We start from the raw sequence: 15,468 nt of genomic DNA on the forward strand, positions 1-15,468 counted from the left end.
TTAAGGATGTTATGCAAGGACAAGAAATTAAATTACTTTTAGCAATGTAAACAGTGCTTCGGCCTAACCGAGGGAGACGACTCCGTTACTGCCAGCTTCGGAACTGGGTGATGCACCCAGCTAACAAATTGGCTGCTAGCGTACAACTCAACACATGTAGAACTCACTGAGAGGATTCACACCTGGTCTCTGCACTATACGCCATCATTGCTGAGTGTTCAACGAAGGGGACATGGCCCTACATGAGGAAATGGGAGGGAACTTTGGGTCGGACGATACCGCTGGAGGAGTGGGAATTCTTGTGGGGCAACATTCCCAAGCTAACCCTGTCGATTCAGTTTAGAAAGGTGTGGTATAAAGTACTCCTCAAGTGGCACTCTACCCCGGAGAGGCTTCGAATTATGTACTCGGAGGTATCACCAGACTGCTGGAGGGCCTGCAAGGCAAAGGGCGATGGGAACGTATACGCTGGTCCTATGGGAGAGGGAAACAGCGCCTCAATGGAGGGCACATTTTAAGGCCTACATGGTTCAAGTGTTGGCTGCATTGCTGGTAGTGGCCAGGAACTGAAAATGCAGGGAGGCTCCCACACTTCATGAGTGGTTATCCAAGATTAAGTACATCCTAGCAAAACAGTGGGTAACGTATAACATCCAGGGCGACTACCCAAAATTCTGGGAGGACTGGGGAATGGTGCTCACATATCTCTGGGAGGACTACCGTTATCAGATGTGCTGCAGAACATACGGATTTTGGATATTGTCTGATATTCCCACTGAGGACATGGCTTCAGGGGTGAAGATTTGTTGGCAGAGTGGAAGGGGGGAGGCGACTCTGGGGGGGGGGCAAAGGAGGGGTTGGTGGGAGGTATTGGAGGGAGGAATTCCATTACTTGTTTAAATATGCTAATAAACAAATCTATTTTTCATTTTTTTTTTAAATGCTCATATTCGGGAGGTAGTAAGCTCATTGCGCCCTGAGCTGAGCTCTGGAAACTCTGAACAACAGTCGGAGGAATTGTCTTACGGGTAAGATGCAAAAACTGTTGACTCCTCAATTGAAACCTGTTTTCTGGTGAAATTACACCCTTTTGCTCCAGATCCTGGAGGCAATAACCCCTACTCTCAGCCCCCCTAACCTGCTACTTTGACATCCTTTTGCCTTCCCCACTTGGGGAGGCAATAAAAACTCATCAGAGGCCCAACTTTTGGAAACCTTAGGGTAGGGGTTTCCACAAGACATCCAGTAAAGTCATCAAATCGTTATCACTCTGCGGGTCTGTTCCCACTGCTGCAAGGCCTTTACTAGGAAGTAAACCAGAAAGAAATGTGTCTACCTAGCGTTGAGACCAAAAAGGATCCGGGTGATAGACGTTTCCACCTATATTATTGCAGCTTTTTGATAGCAACTCAACTTGCGTCTCTAAAACATAGATCTTTGTATTTGCCTTATCCAGTCTCTTTTTTAAAAAGTCAGTAACAACCCTCATTATAGATGGCTGATTCTTGCATACACCCCCAACTCTCCACTTCTCATGACCCAATGTTGATAAAGCTTTGCTGTATTTTGAATCTGAGCTGAGTCCCCTTTATTAAAACTAGGTGAAACAGGAGCCAATTCAGGCAAAATTGTATTCAAGTCCACGCTCAAATCAAGTAAACTGTCCACTGTGGGAACCCTCGTACATTGAGAACCGGGCTCTTTTTTAAGATCCTGTGAGGGAGTAATAACAATATTTATGCCCCACACCCGTAAAGAAGAAAGAAGCCACAATACATGGGGCAAAAAGACCACACCGTCTAAAGCAGAAGCCGTAGAAAGATGGGAATACGTTTGTTGTAACAAAGTTATGGACAGCCTTTAGACATGGGAGTGTTTGCATTTTTATGCAAGATTGCTCAGTTCTGTTCACCTTGACATGCGATGGTCCAATGTTTACTCCCGTAGATATACCAATTGGCTAACACCCAGTGGATCACTCCACCTTCCTTCTTACATCTTGCTGCTTGTTGATGCTGTCTGCCTGTTGTACTCCTGGTCAGCCAGCTGTCCAACACCACACAGTACTTGCTGCAGCCAGAACAGGCGCAGAGACCCTCTCATTGAGGGTTCATCGAACGCCAACCAGGATTCCAAAAGAGAACCGCCAAATCCATCATCCCCCAGCCACTTCCGATTTACCATCCTGGACACAGTGGTTCACACCACATATTTACTTCAAGCCCAGAGCCTTACACCAGAGAGAAGTGTTTTTTAATGCTTAGACTCTTAATAACTTACTAGTCCACCTACTGTAGTTGTACAGGTTGGATATTGTACACAGCACCCAGCTGCCACAGGATTATGGCAGAAATGTTTATTGGAGACCGATTCCAGCCTAGAACAGAAGTATATCATCTTCCCGTAGCTCATAACATTGCTTTTGATAAACCTAGACACGGTTAAACATCTGTAGGCAACAAAAGCTTCAGGGGCACTGGAAAATGAAGTGCTGGGTGATTTCAGGAGCTTCACTTTAGGCCTGTCCTAAAGCCTATTATTTTGAAAAGGTAGCGGGCGAGGGGCGCCCGCTACCTTTGCATACTAAATTTCAAGGAACCTGGGATTGGTAACCCTAGGTCTCCTGGGGGCAACCAGACGTGGTCTCCCTCTCACTGTGCTTAGAGAGGCATCAGCTTCACCTCACTGATGATCCCCAACAAGGGTGAAACACGTGTATGGGGTTGCTGGTGGTACTCTCGTTCAGGTTGGAATTGCCATTGCATTTCGGTGCTGGACTGCCCCTGGGCAGCACAAAGACTGATATGCAAATGGATATTTCCCATCTGTGAAAGGCACAGTGAGTAAAAGCAGTGGCTGCGAACTCTCAAGTGGTTAATAACCACTGAACAGGTTATCAGGCCTTGTTCTGTCGAGAGAGGGGCGCCCGCTACCTTTGCATACTAAAGCCTATCATGTTTGACCAGGTCGGTTTGGAAGATCATAGGTTATACTTTCCCACTTAGCAACAGAGATTGTTTACACATCGTCAAACTGACGTCACTGGTGAGCACCACCAGTCTAAGAATTGATCTTGCTTCACAACGTTGGGTTGGGACTCTTAGTGACGAATGAAGTTCCACACCCAATGCACTCTGTACCGCACTGTGAAAGACTTCCACTTTTCAGATAAAGAACCATTTACAATTGTATAGCTTTTTTTTGGCATTTCGCGTCTCCTTTTCCTCGATGTCTCATTTCACTGAATGTCCCAGGACCAAGCGCATTGTTGAATGTTTTCACGTGTATTTCATTGGGCCTTGTGCACTGGAAGGTTTCCGTACCTTTGCTGATCTTGCTTGCGAATAGCCCATACAAATCTAAACAATTATTCTCCATAACCTACAAATGTAAGCTGTGTCTGTTTTATTCATACAACTCTGAATGATGCATGCTTTGGGATATTCTGTGATAATCACAATTCAATGATTTTGACCACTATAATGTCAAATGAAAAACCTAAAATGGATGGTAACCTTGACACAGAAATCCATAAATATTTTTTTTGAAAGCATAATGACCGATTCCTCCCGCTTCTACACACTGTAACGAAAGTTGTCACGCCCCTATTTGATGGTACTCAGTTTGTCTACTTCGGATGGTAAAGGGCTGAGACGGCCCCACAAGGATTTGAACTTTCAGACTTTTCCCATGTGAGAGACAGGCCCGCCACCCATGAGCTATCCATCCATATATTAAAAGGAAATGCTGCTTTGTAGCTGTCTCCAGCACATAGCTAATCTAAAATATTTTAAGACCTAGGACGTTTGGCTTTACAAAATTACAAAGAAAAGGGGGGCAGACTCATTTTCTAAATTAAATACAGTCAAAATGTTAGCAAAGGTTGACATTTTAAGAATTGTTACTGCCAAATTATTGTAGGTCAAAAATCTGTATGTAGTCATTATGCCATAGAACATATTTTTGGTAATACGAATCTGTGAACTATATTATTGTGCACGTTGTGGTAATATCTTCCTTGTGCTCACAAATCCAGGGTTCGAAATTGCTCGGAGCTATTTTGCTTTACAACAGCAACCAGGAGCTACCCATGCAACCAGGCTCCCAATGCCGACTGGTACCACACAAACCTACCTATCAAATATTAACTTTGTATATTTGGGGATGAGGTGTATAAAGAAGCATCGGAATACACCTTGAAAACATTTAAACACAATGGATTATACGGAATAAAAATCTGCTGTGGAAGTTATGTTTGTGGCGCGCTATGTGCTTGTTTCCCCAGAGCTAGCTCCATCCTATCAGGTGATGTCCAATACCCAGGTGCTGGCTAAATCACATTTTAATTTTGAATCCTGAAAATACATGTAAGAGAAATCTGGACACTTGAGAAATTTTTCTTAAGATCACAATGAGTTGGAACTGAAGAGGCGGGGTTACCCAAAGTCTGCATTTGAAAGCAGATGTTTTAAAAAGCAATTCATCCATTTCCTCCCATGCTGTCCTTATTTAAACACCTTGTCATGAATGGGCAACGTCCAGCTAACCTGATCTATCTATTGCTTTTCAGGATAAGACATTTTAAAGAGAGTACAACGTTTATCCATGAATGTCGGCTTAGAGGTGAGGGCTGTCTTGTACACTGGTACGTATGTCTATTGCCTTCGAAATCTTTCTGTGAAACTTTAAAGAGAAGCTTTTCTTACCCTTTTCAATGCTGAACATTTCTTGCATATCGCAATCCGTCTTCTTAATGTATTATTTCTGTGAATGTCTTTGTACTGCAAGTCAACCCTGTGTTTTGGATCAATTGAATGTATGACTAGTGAAGTACAAGTTCAAAGGTATTTTATTTTCAAATGGAAGGTGGTTGGGATACATGCCTGGAGGAACTATGAGTTTGTCTACCACTGAACAAGGATTCCTTCCTTGGGGTTAGTGTAATTCAGAAGACTATGAATGGGTCCAATTAGTTTGTCATGGTTTCTCTTGTAGGATGTTGCCTGCACCAGGTTCTAAGCACAATAGTCTCCGGCATGTAGCACTATGTTGCTTCTTGGCTCAGACTTGTAGCCAAGGAGGCGGGGTTCATATATAAGCCTGTAGGAACAAGATTTTATGTAACAGAATGGGGGCTCCTTTTTGGGACTGGTGAACCTCAGCTGTGCTGAAAGGGGTTAGATGATAAAGGGTTCCTCACACCCCTCAACATCCCTGGTCGCCTAAACACAGCAGTGTAAGGTATATAGGAGCCAGCTATGTCTGACAGGAATTTAGCACCCACCTGGCTCGTTGCTAGAGGTCCTCTTTACAGGGATACAGAGCCCCTCTCGCTATTTGTAATCCACACCTGAAGATTGGTGTCCAGTTCACTGCTTTCTGATCCGGGGTTTTGTGGCCCAGGCACTTTAAAGGGTATATGGTCTTGCGCACTGCCGAGAGATATGGTGTCCTCTCGCGCATTAAGTTATAATGGCCTTTATCACCCTCAGCAAGGGAGCTTAAGCTGTTTTAGCTTGGCAATCCCGTTAGCTCTTGGAGAGATACTTAAGGGGCCGAGTTCCTAGGGGCACCTTCCCTGGGTTTGCTGCCAATTCAATATGGCCTTAAATGTTAGCAACCTTACTCTTAGGTCTCCTCTCAGGCTCCTCTGGATTGGGGTATCTTTAAAGGGCGAGGTCTCTGCTTCTTCTTCTTGCTTGAGTCTCTCCTGGTGTTTCCTGCTTGGTACTCTCCTCTTGAGGTCTGCGCTTTTGCTCGGATCACTCCTGTGGATCCCTCTCCATTGGTCTCCTTTCTCTGGCTTTATTTATGATTGGCTTCATGCTGTTCACTCTTCTCTGCACCCTGATTGGCGTGCCATCCTGCTGACATGTCTAGGCCTTTCAAATTGCTCAGACTCCCGGTCCCTCTGATTTTCCCGCATGATTGCAAGTGTGCTCTTTCCTATATCCTAGCCGGTAAGATAGCTCAGTGGGTTGAGCGCTCGCTTCTGCCATCTAAACGTGATCTGCAGGTCACAGGTATGAATCCCCGGCAAAGCCAACTCAGCCTTTCATCCTTCCGAGGTCGATAAATGAGTACCAACTTCGATTGGGTGATATTGCATGTGAATATGTGCTCTGTGAAGCGCTTTGGAGTAAAGCGCTATATAAATACAAACATCATTATCATAAAAGGGGTGGTGGCACTCCCCTGTTCTGCAGTAACTGGATATGAGCGTTTAACTCTGTTCCCTGAGTCCTGTTTGCTTCCCTGTGGGCCTGATCCCTAAGCACATACTAGACTTTGGATTGCTGAATGCTCCGGTACGTTCGCGTAGGCTAGCCATCTTATGGGTGTGTACTCTACTCTGCTTCTTGGTTCTCCTCGTCTGCACTTAACCGCAGCAGGTGCTAACACTCTCTCATCCCCCAGAGACCTGAATCGGCCTCTGTGGTCCCACGGGCACCCATCTGTTATAAAGTTGTCAGGAAATGCTGCAGTACTTTTGGCTGATGTCATTCCCTGTCCCTTAATCCTCGTAGATGGCAAACCCTCAGTCTCCTGACAGAACAATGTTACTAAAGCACATGGGTCTTTCATGCCAGTCTGCATTTCCTTAAATCTGTATGTATGCTCGAGGGATAGGTTGTTGGCCACAAATTACAGTAAAACTCTCTTGTCCAAGTTGGAGATTTTCACTTAAGTCCGGGTATGGCCAGAAGATGCAGGGATGTGTGAGGAGTCAGGAAGGAAAGTCAGATAGAGGGTTGCCATGTTTTTGGTTCAAGACTTTTATTTAAAAATAAAAGGGGTTGGGAAAATGCCTTTGTGACCGTGTCCTAAGGCGAATTTCCCTACCTAAACCAAAACGAAGTAACTGTTTGCGCCAGAATCTCAACATCAAATTGTCCCGTGTCCAGAGTTCCATTCTGACCCTCGCACTATAAACTTAACACTAAGGTGAAGAGGAAATATCTTTAACCATGGATGGTTGGTAAAAAGTGTTCATAAAGAAAGAAAAAAATGACTCAAACACAAATGTTCTTCAAGAACAATGATCCTTCTTCCAGAAGGTGGTTCCCTTCCCCTGGATGTTTCCTTGTTCTCGAGTGTTTCACAAATAGAAGTTCTCTGTCTGTCTTGGCCAACAGTCACTTTTGCAAAATAACTTAGTTGACTTTGTAACTTTGTCTCGTTCAAAGTTTTTGGTATATCTTTCTGCTAGGGTGGTTTCTCCTCTTCTGGATAGCACAATCCTTTGTCTAGTCCTGCTATTTCCTCTCAGAACCTCTTTGGATCATGTGCACTTCTTGTTCTGGCCTGGGATACTCTCCTGCCAGGGCATCTTGTTCTCACACAGTTGGAATGGCCTGCTATATATACTCTCCTGCTAGGGCTTCTTAATGTAAAACACTTGTAGTTGCCTGGTATGCTGTCCTGCCACGGCTTCTTATTCCCACATACTTGTAATCATGTGCCTTTGCCCTTCTCCAGTAGTGCGTTTTAACTGCGTTGGATAATGTATCCTCTTGATTTATTATTTCACTCAGATTTTCTATTGCTTGCATTCCACCCATTCATATATTCGTAAGGGTTTTGTTCATGGTTCTTATCCCTTGAAATATGTCCTTTTGCGCTCTCTATCTCTCTCATGTTGTGTACTGTTATCTGCATTTGACGTGGACGCCGAAACGCTGTGGTGTCCCCACTCTATTTGGGCAGACTCACCGGCTCTGAATGGCATTCCTGGATTCTCCCGTGGTCACCCGGTAAAGGATTTTCTTCTTTCTCTCGCGGCCTCCACGGTTTGGTCTGCTTTCTTCTCAGCTCTGTTTAAGTGAAGCATTGCCATTGGACACCTGCGAATGCCCAGGAGTTACTCACTGACTATTGCTGTACCTGCTGTACCTGCAGCATTTCCTGGTACAGCAGCTTCCTCTTGTTTTGTCAGCAGGCCTCCTAGTTCCATCACGCCGGCTCCAGCCTTTCTCCTTCTCAGTTCTCGCTGAGAGGTTCAGCTCTCTCCCGCCAGCAGCAGACATTGCAGACTGCTTTTGCCTGTAATTGCCTCTGCTTTTTGAACTTCCCGGGCACAGGTGCACTTGAACGAACACTAGAGCGCTCGCTGGACTTGCGGCTTCCTTCAATCTGCATTCTTTGATTAATCTTCTTCATCCCAGTATTTCGAGAGTTCAGGGACATGGAGTCCAATGTTGCAAATTGATATCAACAACTTGAGTAAGTATTTTCAGAGGTTTCACAAGGTAGACCAAAGGTGGAGTAGTGGTCTGTAGGTTTGGGCAAAGGAGTTTCCATATTCTCTAAAGGAGAATGAGTAGATGTATGACGGTAGGTGTCATGTCCTACAGAACGCGCCCCTTTTGGACTTCCTGGTACTTGTCTCAACGGGGCTTACACTCCCTGGTACTCCCAACATGGCCGTCCAACGTGAAACACCTTCCTCATTCTACACGTTGGACATAGCGTATTCTATTAATAGACCACGCCCTCCGAGGCTCTGCGCGTCTCAATGCTATTGCGAAGTAGCGACCAGACGTGTGCTCTGTAGCTCGCTGTATTGTTTCCCTGATTCTGTCCCTACTAACTCCATTCCTAGGTCCCTCTCCTTTCTTCCTTGCTTCCTGGACTTGTGTGCTGTTTAGTGCACTTTCCTATTTTCCCGGATTCCTGGATCATTGCATCCTGGAACTTTGAATGCACGCTGGATTCGGAAGAGACTCGTGCAGCCTTTTTCAAGACCTGATCCGTCCGCAAGAAGACATCAACCAAGAAATCCAACAAAGATCGGACTCAGGTGAGAAGGGGGGAACTCCTTAACAGTTTGAGACGCCACCCGACCGAACTCGATATGGACATGGAAGCGGCCGTCCAGGACCTGATGCGTGGCATGCAAGAACTATCAACCAAGGTACAGAATCTCAAGGCTGAAAATGCTGCTCTCAAACAATTGGTTCTATCCCGTGATTCTGCCACAAAAGAAAGTGTGTTGCCGGGCGGCATAGTTGACAAATACAATGGCTCGGCAAAAACCCTTTGTGCATTCCTGGATTCATGTTTGGTCCACTTTACTTTTAAGCCCTACTACTTTTCAACCCCCAGGGCTAAAGTGGGTTTCATAATTTCCCCACTTTCAGGAAATGCATTAACTTGGGCGACGCCCCTCATTAATTCCAGCAATGCTCTCTTAGATGACTATGATGGGTTCATACAGGCCCTTAAAACCATGTTTGATCGCCCAGAGCAGGTCTATAGTGCCCAGGAACGCATGTTAGACTTTCAGCAGGGATCCCAGGATATGCTCACCTTTGTAACCCGATTCAAGCAATTAGCCAAGGAAGCTGATTGGTCCCCTGAGGTGAGTTTTACCCTTTTCAGGAGAGGACTGAATGAGGAGATTAAGGATGAGTTGGACAGTCCTCTGATCGCCTGGAGGCAGCTAGTGACCTCAATGGCAACCCCTCACCAGGCCAATCAGGAAACAATAGACTCAGATGAGTTGACAAGCACTGAGATTCCCAAAAATGCTCATATAGATGACACTGTTGAAACGGCTCAAGTTTGTGGGGAGGGAGGTGGAGTACGGGAAATGTATAATGTGCTGGTTTGACATTGATTATGAACGTCCTAAAAGGATGAGTTGGCCAGAGTGGCACACCAAAACTCATTCCAGGCGCTAATGGACCTTGCCATGCAAATAGACTTTCGGATCCAGGAAAGGAAGGCGGAGAAGAAGAAATCTAGAGGGAATCCTATGAAAGTGTCCTTTGAGAGTACCACCAAGACGGACACAAACCCAGGCTCAGTCACTGAACCAGAACCCATGCAGATAGGAGCCTTCCGTGGACCTATATCCCCGCAAGAAAGGATGAGAAGAATTCATACGGGGTTATGCATGTATTGTGCCTCAGATAAACACTTGGTTAGGGAGTGTCCTCTAGCCCCTCCTCAGCGTTCGGGAAACACCAGCTCCCGATCCTAGATGGAGCAGAGCTTCGGGAGAGAGATGTTTGCTCCACATCAATTCCATCCTTGAACTCTCCTGGACAAAACAATTTGGTGATGCTGCAGGCCTTCCTATCACCCTCCAAGAATAAGACCTATTCCATTTTGGCCTTGGTAGACTGCGGAGCTATGGGAATTTTCATTGATCAAGAGTGGGTTGTTAGTCATCATATTCCATACGAGACACGAAGTACCATGCAGCCGGTGGAAGCAATCGACGGAAGACCCCTCACTTCAGGGCCCATAAGCCTGCACACTAAAGAGATCCAGCTTTCTATAAACCATCACCAAGAGCGGATTAGATTCTACATCATTAAGTCAGCTCATTACCCCATGGTATTGGGTATGCCCTGGTTACAGAAGCACAATCCGTACATCAATTGGACAGCAGGATCCCTATTCTTAGGATCAGAGTTTTGTATATCTCACTGTCTATTCCAGGATCCCTCCTTGACACCCCCTAAGGAACCACCAAGAGACCAGCAAACACCACTCATGGTTTCCAATATCATACAAGTCCCTGAGGCCTATCAGGGATATACTGATGTATTCTCAACTGCCATAGTCCAGGCCTTACCCCCTCACAGACCCGAAGACTGCGCCATAGATACAGATCCCTCAGCAGTGATTCCCTTTGGCAGAATGTTCATCCTTTCCGAACCTGAGAAGAAGGCCTCCGAGAATACCTGGATACCAACCTTGAAAATGGCACCATAAGACCCTCAAAATCTCCAGCGGGTGCTTCATTGTTCTTTGTTCCCAAGAAGGACACCAAGGAACTCAGACCTTGCCTCGACTATCGTGGCTTAAATCAATGCACCCTCAAAGACCGGTACCCATTGCCCTTGATCTCGGATATCCTGGAAGCTGTGAGAGGCGCCGTAATATTCACAAAGTTGGATCTCCGGGGTGCCTACCATTTGATCTGAGTCCGGGAAGGAGACGAATGGAAAACAGCCTTTAGAACACCCTTTGGTCACTATGAATATCTAGTCATGCCCTTTGGACTAGCTAATGCCCCCGCAGTGTTTCAACGTTTCATGGATGGGGTGTTCTCTGACATGTTATTCCTCTTCGTCATTGTCTATCTGGACGACATATTGATCTTTTCCAAGGACCTTCTGACGCATGAAGAACATGTAAAGGCAATATTACAACGACTCTGTGAACACAAACCTTGAGCCAAACCCGAAAAATGCTTGTTTCACGTTACTTCTGTTCACTACCTAGGATTCATCCTTAGCCCAGAAGGAGTTGGTATGTACCCTTCCAAGGTAAAGGCCATACTGGCATGGCCCGCTCCCACGTCTGTGAAACAAGTTCAATCCTTCCTGGGGCTTGCCAATTTCTACCGGAATTTCATATCCACCTTTTCCGAGATCGTTCAGCCGATCGTTGCCCTCTTGAAGAAAGACACCCCCTTTATCTGGTCTACACCGCAAGATAAGGCATTCCAATGTTTAAAGGCAGAGTTCACGCAAGCCCCCATCTTAGCCCAACCCGACATAAATCGACCATTCCTAGTGGAAACGGATGCCTCTAACTACGCCATAGGAGCGGTGTTAAAGCAGTAATTCGTTTTTTTTTAAAAAAAATGTAATTCTTTTTTATTGACTTGACAGCACAACAAAGAAACAGAGGGAGCCACATGACACCAGCGCTAGGAGCAAGCAATGCGAATGATAAACAATACATATTGAGTAAAATGTAGCATATTGATAAAAGGCAATATACAAGTATTGATACATACACCATAACAGGTCACCATCTAATGGGAACCACCTGGGGAAGTAGAGGGAGAAGTAGATGGTGAGGCCCTGGCAGAGATATAGTCTCGGAATCTCGGCCAGATATCCCTCGGCCTGGAGTGTGGATACTGCATCGCATTCCAGGACTGCTCAGTGTCGTGAGCCCATGTGACCGATCTGAGCAATTGTGTATAGGTAGGCGCTCTAGGGCGGAGCCAACAAAGTAATATACAGCGAACTGCCAGTAGCATGCAGAGACCTGCCAGTTTCTTAGAGTCACGGGGTAACTGAGGGAAGTCATGGAATAAGCAGTGCAGTGGGGCAGGGGTGATCGGGTGTTCCAGAATGTCAGACAGTGTAGAGCAAATGTCCAGCCAAAATTGGGACAGCCGGGGACAGAGCCACAACATGTGTATATAGGAGGCTTGATCTGCGCCACACCTGGGACAGGAGGGGGGGTTGGTGTTAAACATACGATGGAGTCTCATAGGTGTATGATGATACCTGTGTAAGATTTTGAACTGGATGAGTTTAAATTTAGTATTGTAGGAGACCTCGTGGGTACGAGCGCACATCCGAGACCACCTCTCGTCGGTGATCTCGGAGCCAAGGTCCTCTTCCCATCTGTGTCTCAGCTCGGTGAAGTGGGGGGCCGCTCTAGACTGTAATAAGAAGTGGAGCCTCGATACCTTGCCTCTGAAGGAGAGATAGGTGCAGAGCTCCTCCACTATAGGTTCATCAGGGGGCAAGGCGAGGAAGTCTGAATATCTGGACTTGAGATGTCTGCGAAGTGAAGAGTACTGTAGCCACACCGAGGGTCGACGCCTGAGTGAAGGTGGAAGGTCAGACCATTCTATAAAGTTTCCCTGTTCAAAGGCATCGCGCAGCATCAGGAAGCCAGCAGCGGCCCAGCGAGTGACCACTGAAAGTGGAATGTGTGGAACATCGGGTAGGAAGTTCCACAGTGGCAAATCCCTGTGGACCGGGTGGGGTGTGTCGACCATGGACCAGAATTTGGTCAGAGCCAAGGATGCGCTGGCTACAGGATTCGCAGAGTTTGAGTCAGGGGGGATTGGTTGGAGGACCAGGGAACCGATCACTCGGTCACAGACAGTTAGCTTCTCGAGGCGAACATGTGGGGGGGGGGGAATCAATGGTATTGAACCAGTATGCAGCAAACTGTGATTGGACCACCACCCAGTATCTGATAAAATCGGGTGCGCTGAAACCGCCCAACGCCTTAGGGGCGGTTAGTGTGGATAATTTGAGGCGGACGGCCCCAGAGTGCCAGAGGAAGGTGTTACATATGCTGCGCAATGCTGCGCAGTGTTTGGAAAAAAGTATCCCCGGGCCACAGAGGCAGATTGGTAAATCGGTACAGTAATTGAGGTAATACAATCATTTTGAGTATTCCAATTCTGCCTGCTAGCGAGAGGGGAAGTTTAGTCCAGCCGGAGGTTTTACCCTCCAGGTTAGTTAGGTAAGTTTGGTAGTTGTCGTCACGCAACTGTGTGACCAGTTGAACCCATGTAGATCAGGGGGAGGGGGGTTGTGTCGAGTCTGTGAGTGGAAATAATGTAGATTTGGAGCAGTTAACCTTCAAACCGGATATGTCCCCAAAACGAGCCACATCTGTCAGTATAGGCAAAAGATTGATTTCAGGGGATTGAACATACAGCAGGGTATCGTCGGCGTAGATGGAGACTAAGTCGGTCTGGCCAGATGAGCGCAACCCCCTGTGCGAGTGCGATTGCCGAATCATGTCAGCAAACGGCTCCATGGCTATAGCAAAAATGAGTGGGGAGAAGGGGCATCCTTGGCGTGTACCTCTAAATATCTGGAAGGGGGAAGAGCACCTATCTTCCGTGCGGACCTTGGCTGACGGGGCGGTGTAAAGGAGCTTTATCCAGGTGCAGAAGTTAGGTCCGAATTTGCATTTCTCAAAGACACACCACAGGTATTTCCATGAGACTGAATCAAATGCCTTTTGCATGTCCAATGTAGCTGCCACTGCCTGTGTGGCCGGGTCGATTCTGCTGATTACATTGAAGAGTCTCCTTAAATTTAGGGAAGTGGATCTACTGGGGACGAAGCCGGCCTGGTCTGGGTGAATAATGTGGGACATGTACGGGGCTAAGCGGTTGGCAAGTAGTTTGGCAAATATTTTAATATCACTATTAATCAGTGAGAGGGGACGTTATGAGCTGCACTGCGTAGGGGTTTTACCTGGTTTAAGGAGCACTGTAATCAACGCCTCCCGGAGGGACGGTGGAAGTATGCCCCTGTCGCACGACTCCTCCCACAGGGTCAGTAGGTGCGGTGCTAGTTGGGCCTTGTATAGTTTGTAGAAGTCCATCGGGAGCCCATCTGGGCCCGGAGCCTTCCCGGATGCCAGTGACTCGATGGCCTCCACAATTTCCTCTAGGGTGAAGGGCCTCTCGAGGGAGGCGCTAGCGTCGGTTGACAGGACTGATAAAGGGAGGTTCTCTAAATAGGAATCGATTTCAGAAATCTGGGATCTGTCAACCTCCGAGTATAGGGAGGTGTAGAACGCGAGGAACTCAGAATTGATGTCTTGGGGGGAGGTGGCGAGTGTGCCATCCGGTCTAGAAATGGCCGGTACGTTGGGGGCACTGAATTTGCAGCGTAGCAGTCTAGCTAGCATTCTGCCGGGCTGCTCACCCTCGTATTTCCTCGCCGATCGAGGGGAGTCCAGGAACTTAACCTTGCGCTCGGCAAGGCCACGGAACCTGTCCAGCTCAGAACCCAGCATCGCTAGAGTAGCCGGGGAGTGATCCATAGCGTATTGGGATTCATAGACGGATAGGGCTGATTCGCTGGTAGCAATGTTGGCACGGATGCCCTTCAGGATGCCACTGCTCTTGGAAATGGCGACCCCTCTCGTGTGTGCTTTGAAGGCTTCCCAGAGCACAGCTTGTGTTGAGACAGAATTTATATTAATCTCAAAACATTCCTCGATGGAGGATTCGAGCTTGGAGGCAAAAACCTGGTCAAGAAGCGCGTGAGGACTCATCCTCCACTGTCTTGTTTTGTTGGCGTCTAATCCCCAGTTTAAAGAGATAAGTACCGGTGAGTGGTCTGATAGTGTCCTGGGGAGAATGGCTAAGTGAGTTACGCATCTAATCAGTATGTCTGTGACAAGCCATCTATCTATTCTAGAGTGGGAATCATGCACTGAGGAGTAAAAGGAGTATGTACGGTCCTCAGGATACATCAGGCGCCAAGCGTCCACCAGTGCCAGGCGGGGGAGCGAGGTCAGGATAGAATATGCTGCCCTAGACAGTTGGCGAGGACGAGAACCCGATCTATCCAGGGTGACATCTAGTATCGTATTGAAGTCCCCGCCCCATAAAATAGGAATCAGGGGGTAGCTCTCAAGTAGAGTGGCCAGGTGAAGGTAGAAGTCAGGGTCGTCGACGTTGGGACCATATATGTTCAGGATGACGATCTCCTGATGCTGTAATATACCAGTGATGAGCACAAACCTTCCAAGTGGATCTATGTGGGAGTGCTGACACGTAAACTTCAGGCTTTTATGTATTAGGGTGAGGGTGCCTTGGCTCTGAGTGGAATAATTAGTGTAATACCTCTGGGGGCCCCATTGCTTGGCGAATCGTTCATATTGCTCCGAGCGAGCGTGGGTTTCCTGTAAACATAGGATCTTTACTCCGTGGCGTTAAGCGTGGAGCTG

At 47.0% G+C, this 15,468-nt stretch overlaps 1 protein-coding gene across 2 annotated transcripts in view; it reads left to right on the plus strand.

Moving 5' to 3' along the window:
- DUSP22 (dual specificity phosphatase 22) overlaps positions 1 to 15,468 on the plus strand; it is a 479,337-nt gene that overhangs the window by 382,186 nt on the left and 81,683 nt on the right. For both annotated transcript variants that reach the window (XM_069613516.1, XM_069613517.1), the window contains one exon: positions 4,571 to 4,645. In XM_069613516.1, coding sequence (XP_069469617.1) covers positions 4,571 to 4,645 — 75 coding nt within the window. The remainder of the gene's footprint in view (positions 1 to 4,570; positions 4,646 to 15,468) is intronic.

Source organism: Ambystoma mexicanum, chromosome 5p (assembly GCF_040938575.1).
Source record: "Ambystoma mexicanum isolate Mex_15411 chromosome 5p, UKY_AmexF1_1, whole genome shotgun sequence".
Taxonomy (NCBI): Eukaryota; Metazoa; Chordata; class Amphibia; order Caudata; family Ambystomatidae; genus Ambystoma; species Ambystoma mexicanum.